This window comes from Schistocerca serialis, chromosome 6 (genome assembly GCF_023864345.2).
Source record: "Schistocerca serialis cubense isolate TAMUIC-IGC-003099 chromosome 6, iqSchSeri2.2, whole genome shotgun sequence".
NCBI lineage: Eukaryota > Metazoa > Arthropoda > Insecta > Orthoptera > Acrididae > Schistocerca > Schistocerca serialis.
In genome coordinates, this window is record NC_064643.1 from 684,852,286 (window position 1) to 684,871,409 (window position 19,124).

General features: G+C 38.9%; 1 protein-coding gene across 2 annotated transcripts in view; it reads right to left on the reverse strand.

The window, feature by feature from the left end:
• Positions 1–282: 282 nt before the first annotated feature.
• Positions 283–19,124, reverse strand: part of LOC126483609 (CD109 antigen) — an 847,818-nt gene continuing 828,976 nt past the window's right edge. For both annotated transcript variants that reach the window (XM_050106646.1, XM_050106647.1), the window contains 5 exons: positions 17,910–18,071; positions 17,624–17,817; positions 17,365–17,539; positions 2,727–2,832; positions 283–2,520 (listed from right to left, as the gene is read on the reverse strand). In XM_050106646.1, the coding sequence (XP_049962603.1) occupies positions 2,327–2,520; positions 2,727–2,832; positions 17,365–17,539; positions 17,624–17,817; positions 17,910–18,071 (831 nt within the window). In that variant the 3' untranslated portion in view covers positions 283–2,326. The remainder of the gene's footprint in view (positions 2,521–2,726; positions 2,833–17,364; positions 17,540–17,623; positions 17,818–17,909; positions 18,072–19,124) is intronic.

Genomic DNA, 19,124 nt, shown 5'->3' on the forward strand with positions numbered 1-19,124 from the left:
AAACTAAAAATAATAAAAATCAATGACACAGTCATTGAGTTATGGACGGTATGTGAGAGACTAAATTAGAGCTATATATGCTCTAAAAGCGAGAGGTTAAGAGGAACTACCAAGTCCTTACATTTGATTTAAATAATGCAAGAGAAATTTCTTCTGATTTGGTCCCTACATTACCTCCCGACTTGTACCACATTCAGTTATTTTAAAGCATCTGTTTTACACTGTTAATTGTTTTAAAGGAATAGATAATGTTTTCCCAATAAATATCGAATGATGTGCTAAAATATGTGTGTGTGTGTGTGTGTGTGTGTGTGTGTGTGTGTGTGTGTGTGTAGCAAGCATGGGCACAAGAGAGGACAGAAAGACAGTGAAATAGAGACCGAGAGAGAGAAGAATTTTTTTTTTTTTGGGGGGGGGGGAGTGATTTTGCAATTACGTGATGCTATTAAAAGCAAAAAAGTATCAAAACATGTTCTATCACCTAGACTTTTTGTCACATAACTTTCTCTAATATCAAAAATTTCTAATTTTCAATTAAATTTCTCATTTACAATTAAATTTCTCATTTTCAGTTAAACTTCTCATTTTTGTATGTGCACAATGTAAGGGTTATTCCTTACACACTTTTATGATATTAATTGAAATTCCATGATGGAAAACCCATTTAAATAAAGTTAGGGCAGGCACACTATTACATACGCATGAAATATGGATAATTTTTTACATAAGAACAAAATTTTGAAAGTCAACTAATATTAAATGTTAATGTGTGTCTATGAACCGCCCATTTTCAATCTGTAGGTCAGTGGCTGCCTGTCCTCATTAAGCTCACCTCTTCCAACCCTCACTTCTCTATTACATGTCAACACATGCATGAAATGTCATGTCTTTTCTGGCAGTCAAAAGTTTGTGTTAACTGTGCACTACATATTACAGTGGACACAGTACTGTCTATTTTCCGAAACTGAAACATGTAATGCAGCTCCTACTTAAGCAACCTAAATTTGTATGTTCAGTGTGAAGTAGTTGTTTACAAATAAAAAGAATAAACTTAGTTGTTACAAGTTTCTGAAGCCACAGAAGCACACACACAAATGGCATACAAATGCACATGCCAATAAGTCTTAGCATATAATTCTCAGAAACACTGACACTAAGATATATGATAACCGCGATTAACATTTCATATTTCTGTGGTCTTCATTTCTTAGTTGCTTGAGACATCTATGTGAAATCACAAAATTTCTCTATCAAAAAAATAAAATTTCCACTGATGTGCCAACTGGTAATATACTATGAGATATAAAACAACTCTGTCACATACAACTTAGTATAGTTTCACTCTGCTGACAACACAGATTTTCTTCACAGAAGTTATGCAATTAGTGTAGTATAAACATGGATAAATAGCTGAAAAAGCTTTGTAAGATGAATAAATGACTGCATAACTGAATCAAAGAGGTATTCTGGACTTTATTCCCATACGTCACTGGAGAGACCTTTAAATAGTGTGCTGAACCTTAAATGTGATACCCAACTTGTACGTGAAGAGAGCAAAGAGCACGAACACAGTGTACTCTTGCGTGTACTGTTCAAACCAAAGAAGCATCAGTTAAATACAGTTAGTTTGTTACAAAAACTGTACCTCGCATCTTCACACTCATAACTCCCCCCCCCCCCCCCTCCCTTCAATAATGTGCAGTGCACACCATCAGCACAATTTATATCACAAACATCCACCAGTCATATCATGAAAGCTATTTTGAAGCATGTTAAATGTATTACAATTTGAAACTTAAATGTGTTACAATTTTAAGTTCAAACCATGTATTTTTACATATAACAGAAGTTTATAGAAGGTTTTATCATCCATTTGTACCCACAATATCATAAATCAAATCTGGATCACAGGAGAAAATAAAATCCACGTTGGGCATTACAGTGGTTCATTCATGAGAAAAATGAAGCTTCAGGTAAGTGTATTCAATATGCTGCTTACACTGAAACTTTCTAATACTTTTAAATTCTCCTGATGTCCAATCATGACTCCAAACAATTAATAATAGCTCTTTACATCAAAGCTACCATCACCACATAGTCTTATATGTGTACATCACCTGAGAAATACATCAGTTCAACAACTTTGGTCTCCAATACAAAATTCTCTCCTTTAGCTTGCTGCTCCTACACCCAATGGAAGATATCTGTTTAAAAAAACTGTCATTGCTGTAGCACTGTGACACCTCACAATTCCTAAATGCAAATTTCAAATGTTTCTGCATCCTGCCAATTGTGTTTCTTTCTGCCTTTACAGGCTGTCTCTTTGTTACAGATGAGAAAAGGAATACACATGCCTCAGTAGAATGATGCTGCTTGTGAAAATGAGGACCGTAAATGACACTGATATAGTTGTCGCCAGATTGTAGATAGGGCAGTAAGGACACTGGCTGCTTCCACAAACTTCACAAATGTTTAGCAAATATGTCTGTAGTGAGTCAAATACTGTCTCATTGAAGCGTTCTGCAACAATAAAAGTACAGAGTGTTACATCATCATTTGTATTTACTACCAACATTATTGTAAGAAGCCAATACCATATCTTATCTCTCACACAGTTATCATATCTTACAAAATGATTGGAATGGTTGAAGTGTAGAATGATAAATGACTTGAGAGCTACTGTTGCACCTATGGTAGACTCAAAAGCTTAACTGAGGTGATCTTACCTGGAGCATAATAGTCGTAAACCCTTATCGGAAGGTAACGAGACATATTTGCCACCGGATACCATCGCTCTATTGTGAAATTGATGCAAGTATCTGTGTGATCCAACTGAAATACAAATTTCATATGAGAAGAGACAGTTAAATGGCAAAACAGAAAGTATTAGAGTTACCAAACACATATCCTAACACTTCAATTGAAGATAAAAAATGCAACCAGTAAAACCAAAATTCATAAAGATGGGAAAGGAAAAGCCTTCTTTAAATTATCTGTGCAGCATCTCAGTACTCTTTTTGTATGGTTTTTATATCAATTTTTCAATTTGTTTGGATAAAACTGAACACTTCATTTTCACGTCACACTTTAATTCTATTATGAGCATAATGTTTAATAGTTTTCTAACTAAGGAATAAACGTATGTTATCCCAGAACTAATTAGTAGAAATCATTGATCATAACATAATATTCCGTTAGGGTCAGAAACTAGTATTGAAACTGTACTTAAATAAGTTAGTTTCAATTACCGACAATTTCACAGCCACTTTGATCTCTCTAAATAAGATTATGTTATTCCATACAACTACCCCATTTGATTATTACTCGGAATCTTTTCCACACATGAAAACAGAAAGTAAACATCTAATGATTAATTTCTTCACAGTTATTTCAATAATTTCTTGTGATATTTCCTTCGAAGTACAATATTAATAATCTTACTACTCAACCACTTGGGAACTACAGTAAAGAGCTGTCAAGTCATCAATAATGTATTGTTCTTATACTTTCTACACATCAGGAGTCCTGCATCAGAGCATCTCATATCAGTACATTAATGGCACAAGATGCGGCCAACGTGTTTCTAGGTCACAGACAACTTTATAATTAAGGTCAGCAACCGTGGCTCCCTGTGATTTACATTCAACGCACCGTCACACCTCCACTCAGATATCATCTTTACAGTTTTCATGACACATTTCTTCTGCTTACTGGAAGTATTTGTAATCAAAATGAAGTCAGGCAAAATCAAAAAACAGAAAATCCAGGGTAGAATGTAACAGTACTATGAGAAGGATAGTTTGCTACTCACCACATAGCAGAGATGCTGAGTCTCAGATAGGCACAACAAAAAGCTGTCAGAAAGCGAGCTTTCGGCCAGCAACGCCTTCTTCGGAAATAGACAATACACACGCACACGCACACGCACACACACACACACACACACACACACACACACACACACACACACACACACACAACTGCAACTCGCACACATATGGCAACAGTATCTGGCTGCTGAGGCAAGACTGAGTTTGTGTGGGAGTGTCTGTGTATGTAGTCTTTTTTCCGACAAAGGCCTTGCTGGCCGAAAGCTCACTTTCTGATAGTTTTTATGATGTGCATCTCTGCGACTCAGCATCTCCGGTATACGGTGAGTTGCAACTATCCTTTTCATAATACTGTTACAACATGAAGTCAGTTTATTTCATATTATGATATGTTAGTAGTACCAGTTCCTTCCAAAACTATTTTTGCAACAGAAATCTTGGCTTGTTGTGCACTTCTGAACATTGTGTGCCCTATGGCTTTCTGAGGCAACCCTCAGTGTGGATGGTCTCTTCGAGCTGCCTCCGAGCGCCAGTGTGTGCTGCTACTCGTAACTTTGGTAAGTACAGCTTGGTTTTTTATTATGCGGTTTTCCACAGAAAACGTCATCTATAAACAGGCTGTTTACTGTGTGCAGCACATTTGATACAAACACAAAAATGCCCCCCTGCACTGCCCAATTCACCATTCACTTTTGAGCATGAAGAACTTGTGCCCACCATAGCAGAACAGTGGGTATTACACTAATTGTGAATAGGATCACCTGAAATTTTTTCAAACATAGGTCTGCAGTTGAAAGAAACTTTTTAAACAACTTCATAACTGCCTGCAACTCTCACCTTCTTGGTTTATTCTCAGTACAATTGTACAGTTCAGGCCTTCCTACACTGTTTTGTATATAAATCCATGACCTGAGCCTGCACTTTTGAGAGCAAAATAGTTCATATATTTAAAATTTGGCAATATTTGCAATCATGGTTGATTCCATATTCATAATTGACATCTAGTGTATTTCAAAATGGCTGATGGCTGAAACTGCACAAATCAAATGAGAATAAATCATGAAGTACAGTTATGGAATCATTTCAAACATAGTCTATTTTGGAAGCTACCAAATGTGGAAGGATCTGAGAACTTGGTGGCAGCTAACACTACTGTAAATAAATTTCAACATACTGATGGCAAAATTAGTGAGACAGCAATTTCTGATGCAGGATAGAGTATATAGTCAGCTGTCATTACTAAAATTTACATAACAATTCTTATGAATTAATCATCCAAAGAGGAGCTATCGCAATTTTTATAAAGAAATCTAGTTAACAACTTATTCAATACCACACAACAGTCAATCAAACTGCATACAAAAATAAATAAATAAAATAAAAGTATATTGGCTACTGTGCAGATATTTCTGAGCAAATTTGTAAGGAAATAGTTTTCAGCAATTTTGTAACTGCACACATATACCTTCACAGAGAAATAATATCAATCAGACTTTTAACTGAGTTCTGTAGTTAATTCCTGTCATTAACAGTACCTAACAATCATTTCTGATACTTTTTTGTGGAGTAGGTTCATACTCCTAAAGTGGACACCTAAGACTGCTCCTGCAAGCATTGAACAAGGCTGCCAGAATAGGTCTGAATAGTGTCACATGTCAAATGTCACAACAGGAAATTACTAAGGAGAGCCCCTTGCTATGCTACTATTTACATACTAAGTAACATGCAGCTAAGCACAGTTGATCACCTCCTACAACTATTAATTTGCTGCAAAATGTAACAACAGATGAAAAACCACACAATGTGTGTCTATACAATCAAAACAGAGACGTTAAGCATCCCACATTCTCACCAAAACAACCACAACTCCAGTTCATGCAGGCTGAATGTGTATTTCATCGCCGCAGTGTGTCACATAACACTGGTAATTTTAATATAGTGGTTTCGCATCTGGACCCAGAAGCGATATAAGAAACCAGAGAAACACTGAAATACTGAATTTACACTGCAATAAAGAAAGCTCTTATACAGCATTACACATTGTCGCCATAACATCGATTACAAGAAATTGTCACAGATAATAAGACAGGTGACAAGTCTCCATCACAAGTCGTCAAGTACTTACGTTAATCAGTGGGCCCTGAACTTCTGCCTGATAAATCTTTGTGTGTGCTATGACTTTGCAAAATTCCAGCTAACTTTCGTGCTGTCATGTCACAACCAGACTTGCTGTTGCAAGCCATAGCAAAAAATGCAGACGCCATCGCTAACAGCTAAGGTGAAATTTCCGCACAAGTAACAACACTCAACATGCAAATTAGCAACATACTGAAAACAACTACAAAGTAACAGCTAGAAAAAAAGAAACAATGCTGCCCCACAAGACATGACAGAGCAATTGTAGTGTCTATCTACAAAGGACCAGTAACACACTAACTGTAACAACACAATATGTGCTTGCTGTGGCCAACAATTCAACAATCCCTAACTACACTGAAAACAGTTAATGTTGCCACATGGATTCTCAGCTTACAGTATAATCGGTGCAGACTTCCTATGTAACTTTCGACTCATGCCCAACCTGCTAAATCGTTGATTGGTACCAATACCCACAGAGAAGATACTAACTTCCACATCAGGTCAAATGTAGTGCCTACAGCTTCTCACATGAAAGTGTCTGTTCCCTCTACCACATCATCTGCACGGGGGATATTATCATTCAATTTCATACCAGCAGTAACATAGCGCACACATTCACATCATGCAAGAACAACTCTGTGAGTCCTAACAATTTGTATACTGCAGGCAACACCACAACACTATCTGAGGAAGTACTTTTTGTAACCAGCTTGTGGACTTTCCACTACTCACTAAACACAGCAGTGACACCAGCAAACATTTACACACACACACACACACACACACACACACACACACACACACACACACACACTACTCCACATTATGTCCCCATAACACCGGGTCACCTCATCACTTCCCGTGCCTAAAGAGAGTGCCTAGTAGCGTAAATACAGTTCGACTAAGTTCTGAAAGTGAGTGTTGCAACCAGGTCTGATAGTCCTTGGACCCCTCCAATTGATATGACACGTAAAAAGTATCACGGAGAGTATGTGGAGGCTACAGGGCACCCCATGTCCAAAGTGGCTGATTTTACCAATACTATTTGCAACACCAAAATATTCAGTGTTGCAGACTGCACCAAGCCATTTTTCCAAATTCTCATGAGTCCACCCCACATCAAATAAGCAGCAGTGATTACACCACTAGGATTGTTTCAGCACAGTTTTATGCCATATGGACCCAGAAACACTACATGTTATACAGATGACATTTCAGCATTCTCTATTTAAACAGAGCAGCATGTCAAACATCACTGTGCTGAGTTATAATTGATGCCACTTGCTCAAACTATGTGCTGCCCAGTAACCAATCACAGCACTATTCTCACGCAAATACAGGGTGTGCATTAAGTCCGGGAACACTTTCAAAATGGTTCAAATGGCTCTGAGCACTATGGGACTTAACTTCTGAGGTCATCAGTCCCCTAGAACTTAGAACTACTTAAACCTAACTAACCTCAGGACATCACACACATCCATGCCCGAGGCAGGATTCGAACCTGTGACCACAGCGGTCGCGCAGTTCCAGACTGTAGTGCCTATAACCGCTCGGCCACCATGGCCAGCGAACACTTTAAATTATTTACTGCACAAGAACCAAACATTGTGCAGATATCATACATATGTCATTTTGAAGAGAACCCCATTTCATGTATACCGATACAGCGTAGTTTGGTAATTTGCTGATAGTCAGCGCTAGTTGCAAACATGGCGAGTTCAGGTGCGGAACAAGCTTTCTGTGTGGTGTTGTTCAACAAAAACATGTGTGCTACAGCTGTTTAACAAAACTTTAGAACAAAGTACAGTAAGAGACCATCAACAAGGAAGGCCATTTACCACTGGCACAACAAATCTGTTATGATGGGTTGCTTGTGCCTGGCAAAGAGAAGCGGATGTCCCAGTGTGAGTGAAGTGAATGTGGAGCGCCTATGAGAGACATTCATAAGGAGTCCAAAGAAACCGGTGTGTCGTGCATCCCGTGAACTCTAAATGGCACCAATGACAGTGTGCAAAATCCTGGGACAGAAGTTGTCTATGAAACAAGTTAAATTGGAGTTAGTGCAGAAGCTCAATGGCGACGACAAAGACAAGTGTTTTGAGTTTTGTTCAAAGTTGCAACAATGGAATGAGGATGGGGATGGCATTGTTGATCATTTAATTTTTAGGGACCAAGCCACTTTTCACACTAATGGGAAAGTGAACAGGCAAAATTGTCAAATCTGGGGTATAAAGCATCCTCACGAATGCATTGAATTTAAGTGCAATTCCCCAAAGGTAAATGTTTTTTGTGCCTTATGTTGAAAACTGTACAGGCCATTCTTCTTCGCTGGGAGCACTGTCACTGGATATTCCTACTTGTCCATGTTGCAGCAATGGCTGATGCCTAAGATGCAATTGAACTCTCCATTCATCTTTCAGCAGGATGGAGCTCCACCCCATTTTCATCGTGAAGTTCGTGGGTACCTGAACAAGGAACTGCTGCATTGATGGATAGGCCATGCTACAGAAGGAGACAGCTGTTTCATGAACTGGCCTCCCGGTGCACCAGATCTCACTCAGTGGGACTTTTTTCTGTGGGGACAGGTGTATGTACCACCTCTACCATGTGATGTAGCAGAGCTCCGGGAGAGAATATGGGAAGCGACTGCCACAGTCGACAATGCCATGCTGGGATGGGTATGACAAGAATTCAATTACCATATTGATGTCCGCTGGGTCACATATTGAATGCTTGTAAAAAAGCTTTTAGAGTTTCTGTTCAAAATGCAATATGTATGACATCTGTACGATGTTTAGTTCTTGTGCAATAAATAATTGAAAGTGTTCCTGGATTTTATGAACACCCTGTATACTACAGGCAATCATGAAGTCCTGAGGGCAAGGCAGCTTACCACAACCTTAAGAAACATCTGTCACAGGTAACATTGTAGGAACACCCAAGACTGAGCTCCCCTTTGGCACTTATGATCAATGCGAGCCCAACAGCAGTAGATTCAGCTCTGCAACAAAAAATGTATGGCAAATGACGGCCACTCTGTCTTTTCTAAGAACTTAATGCAGCAGCACCAAAACTGGAGTGATTTCGACCATGAATTGCTTGTTATTTACTTAGCCATCAAGCATTTCCAGCCCTATGTCAAAGGGAGACATTTCACAATTTTTACAGATCACTACCTGATACCAGAAACCTTTTAGCAAGACACAGACCTCAGCCCACCGTGATGTGCAGGCATGTCAAGTATGTGTATATCACACAATTCCCACCTGACGTGTTTCACAAAGCGGGGAAAGACAACTTGGTCCCAGACTGACCATCTTGGAACTGTAGCAGTTTAAACTCAATTCATTGGACAGAGATGGCATCTAAATGACAGTGAGATTCTCTCTTATGCCATCTTATACAGGAGCAGTGAACAGAGTTGCAGCTCAGATGTGTGTCAGCTCCAAATTTGTCAGGCAGAATTTGGTGTGATGCAGTAAATGGGAGGCAGTGACCCTACATACCAGGACATCACCACCATCGGTTTTCAATGCACTGCATGACCTGGCTCACCCAGGAATCTGAGCCACAGCAGCCAAGTTAGTTTCCAACAATGGCGTGTGTGTCCCAGAGCATAAAAAGACTGTCGCACACAGGCACGTGCACACCTGTTACATCATCATAATAAGATCGGCAACCACATTTTCGTGCCTCTCTCTCACTTTACAATGCCATCAGCATGATTTTACGGTATGTGTGGACATTGATGGCCCATTGCCACAATCTTTGGGACATCATTATTCACTCATGATCATCAATCGTTTCACCAGGTGACAAGATGTTGCCACAACCCAGGATGTGTCTGCAGAGATGGTTGTGAGCGTTGGTGCACATGTGGTTCTTCAGGTTTGGCTTTTCAGGAAATATAACCACAGACTGTGAGGAGCAATTTCAAACCCAACTTTTCCGAAAACTTTTCCTACTGTGTGGCTGCAACCACACGCACGCTACAGGCTATCACCCTGCCAGTCAAAGGGATGGTGTAAGTGGTTCCACCACAAGCTCAAAACTGCTCTAATGTGTAACCCCTCGTTGTGATCGAAAGCACACTCAGATTGAGAATGATAGTGAAAGAAGAAGCACAATGCTCCCTGCACCATTAGTCTATGGTGAGCAGCTGCAGATTCCAGGAGAATAATCACACCAGTTGTTCCAGAGGTATGTACACAGTTCATGCAACAACTCAGAATGAGGGAACACTGAGTCTACCAACCCTGTCAAACATGAAGACTAGCAGGTGTTTGTGCACAGGAATGATGCAGTGCATCCACAGCTCATTTAACCTTACTTTGGATCCTGAAGGAAAGTCTCCAGATGAAGCCACAATTCCCAAATTGGCGTGTACACCTAGGAGGGTGCACTCCTTGGTCAGCCCTCGTCACTGCACTCCAACGTAGAGGACACCAAAGCAACACTCGCAGAACAGGAACACCCAAAGCCTGCACCACCCGACTTCACAAGAACTGGGAGACAAGTTAAGTGCAAGTCCCCCATGACCCAGTGTCAAAAACAAAAAAGGGTGGGAGGGGGGGAGCTGATTTGGTGGCATCGATTGATTTACTTCGCCACAATGATTGACCGAAGTTACCACTGATTATAAAGGAATCATTGCTTGGTTGGCATGGTTATTATTTACTCTCTTTACAATTGTGTTTCATGCAACAGTGAATAAATATCAGTCATCAAACTAAACAGCTATTTATGTCGAAACTATCTATCATACAAAGTTTCCATAAGTTAATCAGTATCTTCTTGGCAGTTGGATTGTAATTTATATTAGCTTCATTCACTGAGTCACATTCAGATGCAGATGGAACACTATTTAAGGTAGCAGTCCATTCTACCAGTAACACCTTGATGACTCTATACAAATGTTAGAATAACCTAAAGTCTTTCATTAAGTATTAACTGCACCATCTGTAAGGGACTCCATAGAAACATCACCCCTAGCTCAGTATGGTGAACCACCGCCTCTTAATTTATAATATTTGTTACAATCTGCATCCAAGCACCTTCTTAGCTATGCTATACCCCCTCTTTCTAGTTGCAGAAAGAGGAGTAAAATCTACGTGGTATCTTTATCATATTTTGGTGATCCTACACATTGAAACACATCTTTGCCTCATATCTAAATGCTGGGGAGCATCATGGGGCTATCATTGGAAGTGTGAGATGTCAGTTTTGCTCCACAAATAGGTCTGCTATGTAAACAAAGTGGTCCTACTTTTAGGGTCAAAACTGGGCAACATTATTCAAATGAAAACAATCTGGCCTTGATATGGCCTTCAGTCAAAAGACTGGACTGATGTTGCTGTGCATGCTAGTCTGTGCAAGCCTCCGCATCTCTACTGCAGTCTACATCAACTTGAACCTCTTTTCGTTATCCAAGCCCCGGTATCCCTCAACAATCCCCCTCTCAACTTCCTCCCATTACCAAACTGACCATTCCTTGATGTCTGAGGATGTGACCAACTAACTGATCCCTTCTTTCAGTCAAGTACTGCCATAAATTTCTTCTTTCCCCCAATCTGATTCAGTACCTCCCCATTACTTATTTGTTCTACCCACCTACCCTTCATCATTCTTCTGCAGCACCTCGGTCCGAAAGCTTCTATTATCTTCTTCTTTGAACCACGCATCATCCACGTTTCATCTCCGCACAAGACCTCGCTGTATAAATAAATAGCTTCACAAACAGATTTCTCAACGCTTAAATTTATATTCTACTAATGACACACCCTGACTCTGCACAGGTAGCAAGCACGAAGAATCTACGGCCGGACAACTTATCTGGTGTAGCACTAATTTGTTTATGGGGCACTGCATAAAGTTATGATAAAAAATCAAGAGAACAATGTTGGTAACTGAATGCCATCACTTTCAAACAAATTTAAAAATTAAGCACCACATGCCACTTGCAGGCATACTGCAACACCTGAAGGCATTGGCAGTCTTAAAGGCATCAGCAGTATGCCCATCGACAACCCACTAATAATGTGAGCTGCGCCACAACGACTGCTTCGTGCTTGACATTGGCAGTAACAGCTGGCCATTAGCTGGCCAGTCACTGTTGGACCTGCTCCTGCCGCTGCATGCACTGCTGTAACTTGCAGCTCCCATCACTGCCACAAGATGTGACTTCAAATGTCAATTGAATATGGAACAGAAAACAACCGTGCCTCCTGAGAACTTTCCGACTCTAATGCAAGTCTGCCGTGAATATCGAAATCCCTATAGTACTTCCTGAGAGTAGCCCAAACATACCAACAAGAGTGAGCAGGTAATTTCAATTTATATACAGGGCAAGTATAAATGATTCATTCATTTTCAACTATCCATATTTCCCACAGTATCATGTTGCAAATATGACTAATGCATGAACAGAATCATAAACTCACCAAGTTTGCACTGTTCATGTTGCAAATATGACTAATGCATGAACAGAACCATAAACTCACCAAGTTTGCACTGCACCCACCAGCTGCCATTGAGAGTGCAGTGCCTTGACCAAATAGCAACAAAGGAAGAAACATTTTCATGTGTTGGAATATGTGAGATTTTTGTTCATTACAACAGTGCAACATGTATTCAGAAGGAATTATGGAAAAGAACCACCATATAAACAGAGCACAGTACATTGTTATAGACAATTTGCGGACACTCGTCTCTGCCAACAGGAAAGTAGCAGTTGATCAATTGTCAAGTGTGCCAGATACAACCATAGAGAGGGTGAGGAAAAGTTTCATATGCAAGCCAAAAAAAATCAACAGTCCACACAAGCCACAAATATGGAATGCCGCAGCAAACTGTGTGGAAGATTTTGGAGTGGCAGTTACCGCCTCACTGGAGCATCAATGTTGGTCACTACATAAATAACAAACTTACACATTGCTGGATCAAGCATAATGGTGGTGACTATACGGCTCTATTCCCTTCGCCCCTCATCCCTCCACCACGTCACCTGACCTAACACCTTGTGACTTTTTCCTTTGGGGGACATTAAGCATCATGTTTAAGAAGCCACACTCACACTGTCAAGAATACTGGAACAGCTCAGAGAACTCATCAATGTTGCTGTGATGGCCATTAACAGGCTGCTGCTATATGAAGTATGGAACAACTGCTACACAAAGTATGGAACAACCTTGATTACCACTTGGATGTGTGACCACAGGAGCACTCATAGAATATTTGTAGAGCGCAAAATGCAAACTTGGGAATTCGTAGTCCTATTCATGGATCAATCTTTGTTGTGCACATAATAGTTTGAAGAATATAGAACTCTGATAATGAATGGCTCATTTACAGTGGCCCTCTATACTGAGAAGACAATAGATAGTAATAAATTATTCTCTTCCAGAAATGCTTTCTGTATTGTAGAGAAGATAGATGAGACAAAACAATTAGATATTTAAGGCTAAAGCAAAATTAAGGTAGGTAATTTTTTCGCATAAATCTCACAAAATCAGTTGATACATTTTGTTACAAGAGAATGGTTCAAAATGCCGTATGTCACTCACAGTTAACATCAATGTAAAATCAATTTATCTCACTTTGTTTTGACAAGTACACCATATTTAAAATAAAATTTTCTTCAAGGCTGATATAAAACTGGAGGAAAACATTAGTTTTTTAATTATTTCTGTTTTCTGTGGATTTTTTTTCCTTAAAAAACTTTGTACAATTTTTTTGGTCTAACCGTGCAGGTGATGGGGAACATTATGAAAGTTTTTCTGCTTGCCACTGCTGGACCACAACACTCTTAAAAAGTGCTAGTGTATTGGTTGAAAGTAAGTACAAGCGACATTTGGAAACTAAGGTTACAAGGCCCATAGCTCCACCAGAGAATCGAGTTTTTCACGGTGAGTACCACTGTTGTGTATGGTGTCACACACTGAAATGAATGAATGGTAACAGCCGTTAGTAGTGTTCCAACTCTTGTTATGGTGACGGCTAAGGATAAGCACTCTCATTTCATTTCCCGCCAAGTGTGAAAGTGCCAAATGTGCACTGAGATACCGTATCTGAATGCCAAGGGTATGAGCACCAGCATGATTTGTTGCAAAATCGTGTCAGTCATGGCAACGTGTTACAAAACTGATAAAGAATTTCACTTCTGGAAGAACGGAAATTCATGAAGAAGAAAAAAGTGGATGCCTGTCTGTGGTCACTGATGAACTGGTGCAAAAGCTTAAGAGCATATTCGTTCTGATCGCCATGTGACCATTGATGACCTGGACAAACATTGTCCTGACGTTTCTCGAAACACTGTTCATAAAATTGTGAGTGATCAACTGGAATATTGCAATCTGTGTGTGCGATGGATTCTGAAGATGCTTACTGTAGCACACAACACCAACAGTCAAAACTACATGAACGTTTCCTTATCATTTTGCGGTGACAAAAAGATTTTACTTGACTCCATTGTGATGGCAGATGAAATGTGGGTTTAGCGCCATGCCCCAGAGAACAAGCGACAATTAATGCAGTGGCACCACACTCATTCTCCTTCAACAAAAAAATTCAAAACTCAGCAATCAACTAGCAAAGTCTAAGGCAGAAAAGGGGTGAAATAATCAACTCCGTGTGATACTTTGAGGCACTCAAGGAACTCTGCAAGGCCATGTAAAACAAATGTCATGGAATGCTGATGAAGGGAGTCCACATCCTTCATGACAATGCTAGGCCGCATTCCACCCAAGCAACACGGGAGTTGTTGACCTCATTTCGTAAGAATCTTTTAGCCCAACCCAATCACAGTCCAGATCTCACACCCAGTGTCTGTCGTTTATTTCCTAAACTGAAGGAATATGTGGGTGGAAAGCATTTTCAGGAAATGAGGAAGTGAAAACTGAAGTGGAGAAACAGTTCAAGGAGTTGAAATTACAATGAAATCCAGACTATTAGATGCTTACAGGCATTGATAAATATCAACGGGGACAGTTTAAAATGTGTGCCCCGACCAGGACTTGAACCCAGGATCTCCTACTTATATGGCAACACTATCTGACTGAGCCTTCGAGGACACAGAGGATAGTGCGACTGAGGGACTTATCTCTGGCACATGAGACCCATATTTCCAACTTACTGTCCACAAACCACATTCGTAGTGTCCCTGCCCACTATACTCATTACTCGCGACAGTCAATCTACCAATTCCTGTAAGAGTTTGAGCAATGTGAGGGCATCCATACTGAAGAAGATCACTGACCAGTAAGCCTTATCTATATGGGGATGGTATCTGTTTTTTCGGACAATTCCGAAAGATCAGATACCATCTTCATATAGTTTAAGGAGTTGGTGGGAGACACCTAAAATGCAGGTATTTAAAAAACTTGTCCCTCGGTTGACAAAATCCATTGGAGTAAATGGATATTATGTGGAAAAATTATGTAATACCTATGCTACCGTTCCTATATGTATCACTGAAATACACGCATTTGTGTTTGTAGCTCAAGTGATTGAGGCTCTTGTTACAAATACAAAAGAGGCCTCTGTTTTTGTGATTCTACATTTATATCGTAGACTAGCTAGCATATGTGGATACTGTCTGCTAAATGTGTTGTGGAACAGAATTAACAGCAAAAAATCAATAAATGTAACAGTCATTACATCACGTCTGATGTGGCAGTTTTACTGCACGAACAGCAAAAATGGTAGTAAGCACTAAACTGTTTTCCTTTCATCATAATATGCAGGGGTGTTAGTTAGAAAAAGTTTTGTAAACGCTTGAAATTATCTGTGAAATTTGTTGCCTGTCACTAAGTGCTCTCATTCTCAAATACTGGATGAATAAAATCTGGGTATTCACATGTTGTGGTCTATACTTCTTTTTCACTGGCATCCTCACCTCTTTGATAAGTAGGTGGTTTAGGTGGTTCCTGCCCCCCCCCCCCCCCCCCACAGGGATATGTGTACCAAGTTTGGTTGAAATCGGTCCAGTGGTTTCGGAGGAGATGTGTAACATACATACATACTTTTTTATAATATGTATATGAATATCTTTTTTTCTGTGATCTAATTTAAATTACATGTAGACTTTATGGCGCTCCTAGCTACAATGAAGTTACTAGGGAAAACCCCACAAAAATCTATTTTGTAGCTTTGGAGATTAATGTGCTCAAAGACAAACAGATAGACATGATGGTTTTACTGATTTATTATTAGTGTAGATAACTCTGGTTTTGAAAAAACAAGTACGTTCAAAGAAAGTTAGCATCCATCTGCACATTTATATGTTCATACCTTTTACTGCCTGTAATAAGCCTGAATGTTCCCCCATACACCTGTGTATGATTACCTAAAAAATAAAGGCAACACTTTGTCTCATGTCTTCAAAGGTCAAATTTCTGTGCAAAAAACTCTGTGGCAGACTCCTCAAACACTGAAAAAATGTGAAAGAAAACAGTTTCTCCATGTTCCACCTTGTTCTTCCATTCTAAGACTTCAAATTGCCTTATTTCCAGTTTCCTGTCAAGATATGATGTTTCCCTATAAATGAAAGCTGTGTTTCAAACTTACTGTAAGCAAGAAATATGGTATGAAAAAAGTACTTCAACTGCTATATGCAATTCTTCCCCAGTGAAAGCATTTTACACAATGTTAGAGAATATCATAAAAGAGAGATCACTGCCATTTCAAATCTATTATTACAACAGTACTTTTTTTTAAGTTTCTGTTGTCAGTACCTGATCAAGTTTTGTTTCTTTGGTTTAAGAATCTCATAAAATTTTGAAGGCATTGTTCAAAATATGTACATGTACACCAAATTCATTCCCAGCTGGGGTCCAGTTTTGTGTACAAACATAAATATTTCTCTGAAGGTCACACGGATATCAAATGTCATATTTAGTTAAACTTTTCTGGTGCATAAGAAATATGATATGAAATGTTGTATCAATATTTCACATTAAAATGATGACGTGTTGGAAATCTTTTATTTGTGTGTGTACTCCTTACCAATCTGAAACGACTGCTAAAGAACAAATGTAACTTGTAGTTGTCTAAACAAGTTTAGTATTATATATATGTGTCTTAAATTTAGTATTCTTTCGATTGTTTTCAATTAATAGATTCAGTACTCCAAACAAATGCAGCAGGTGACAAGACAGCACAGTGTCACATCGTGTGAAAATTCAGGTGAAAAATAACGCACTTTATATTTTCCAATCAGCAGCTATAATTCCACACACTAAATTCCTGCAAAAGGTTACTACCATTTGTGGGGTGGTGAATGCAACTAGGTTTCAATATGACATATCTGACCATCCCTTGTTGGATAGAAGAACAGACTTGGTGACAAAATTAAAGATAAAAATAAATAAATAATTAAAAGAGAACTGTTAATACTTACATAATCAAAGTAAAACACAACTTTTTGTTCCAAGAAACGTGCTCTATGCAAATTCCGCACTTGTCTTGAAAGAATATATGCATCAAGTTTCTGTTGTTGAATTATATAACCAGTAGGTATTGCCACATCTAACACAGCCATGCCTGACCTAACAGACTCATTAAGATTTGTCCATCTGGAAAAAAGTTAAAAGTCTTTTAGTCTCACAAAAAATCACTGCAGTATGATAGCCCATAATTATCTATCACCACCAATATACCTCTGACAGCTGGTGTAAGTAATATGTGACTGGTTTCGGCCATGGAAGTCAGCTCTTGTTCTTAATGAAAATGCTTTCACAGGTGGCTGTATCTGGAACTTGGGGTTATCTACATTATACTGTACAGACATTTGAAGTATAGCATAACCAGCTCCCTTAGCCTGAACTTTAACAGTTCCCCAAGCATGTGGAATCTGTAACACATATGACAGTTTAAAAATGATATCTGTGTGGCTGATGTCTCATCATTCAAGAGTATGAGATACAACTGTTGATGTTTACTTACTTCTATTCTTTGAAGGTTTGCTATATTGGTCTCATGAACATACAGTGTCTTACGTTCTCCTTGAAGTGCTGTTGCCTCAACTGTTACTGTTAGTGAGGATACATCACGCAACCTTGACCTGGTAGTGTATTCAATCAGAGCCTTCAGTGCAACCACAGTATCCTGGAAGTTGAACAAATATTACTGTTTCACTGTAAACTTTGCGGAAATGACTAGTATGATTGTATCAAGTTCATGCAGACACAAAGGGAAAAAGTTTCCATCATTAGGGGTTTTTTTTTTTTTTTAGGTAATCTAAGAATAAAATATTATAAAAAAAGTTACTGATTATCAGTGTTATGGAAAGGAAAATATAGATAATGCTTAGTGCTCATATTTTAATTATCAAAACTTGACACTCCCCTTTATTATAATTGGAACCAAATCAATGTATTTGGCAGAACTCTTTCACAAAAAAAGAACATTACAATTTTCCAGAATTTGGGATAATGAGTGGTCATTAAATTGCAAGCGCATTCAGTACAAAGGTAATAATTGATTAATCACAAAATCTACTTAAACTTCTACCCTGGATGTAACATTTCATCATGGTTTTCCCTGATGTCTAACCTAAAAGAAATGATCTTCTACATTTATCCACAATTCTTCCCTGTTTCATATGTTGCTTCTCAGCAATGGTACAGTTATTTCAATGTAGCTATAGCCTAAATGGAAACATCCATAAGTTTTACAATTTCAAGTTTCTCTACCTATTCTACACTTCTTTTTTACTTGTTTATTTATCTCTTCACCTACTCATATGTATGACTACTACAATAAGGAGCAAATGTCCAGCGGTTAAATAAGTCCATTTCACTTTCCTTTCAGAAATTACTGGCTGCATAAAGAGTTTTTAGCACTTTAAAATTGCTAGTTTGCAATACTCAGATGTTTGTGTGTTAGGAAACGCCAAAATTTGCAAACAGCCTGCGTCTACAATGCCATACTTGAGCATATTGTCATAACTGTATCGAATAATGATAAGTACACTGTAACTTCAAGATGCAACAGAGAGACGATTTGAAGATTTGTAAGTAACAAAGGAACTGTTAGAAAAAATATTGGTTCTCCAACACCAGTTTAGCTCTTATAACTATCTGGATGGCTAAGTTAGTTTGTCACCACAGGCCTCCTTTCACACTTCTCTCCCACAACTTCTGCAGTTTATATCACCTA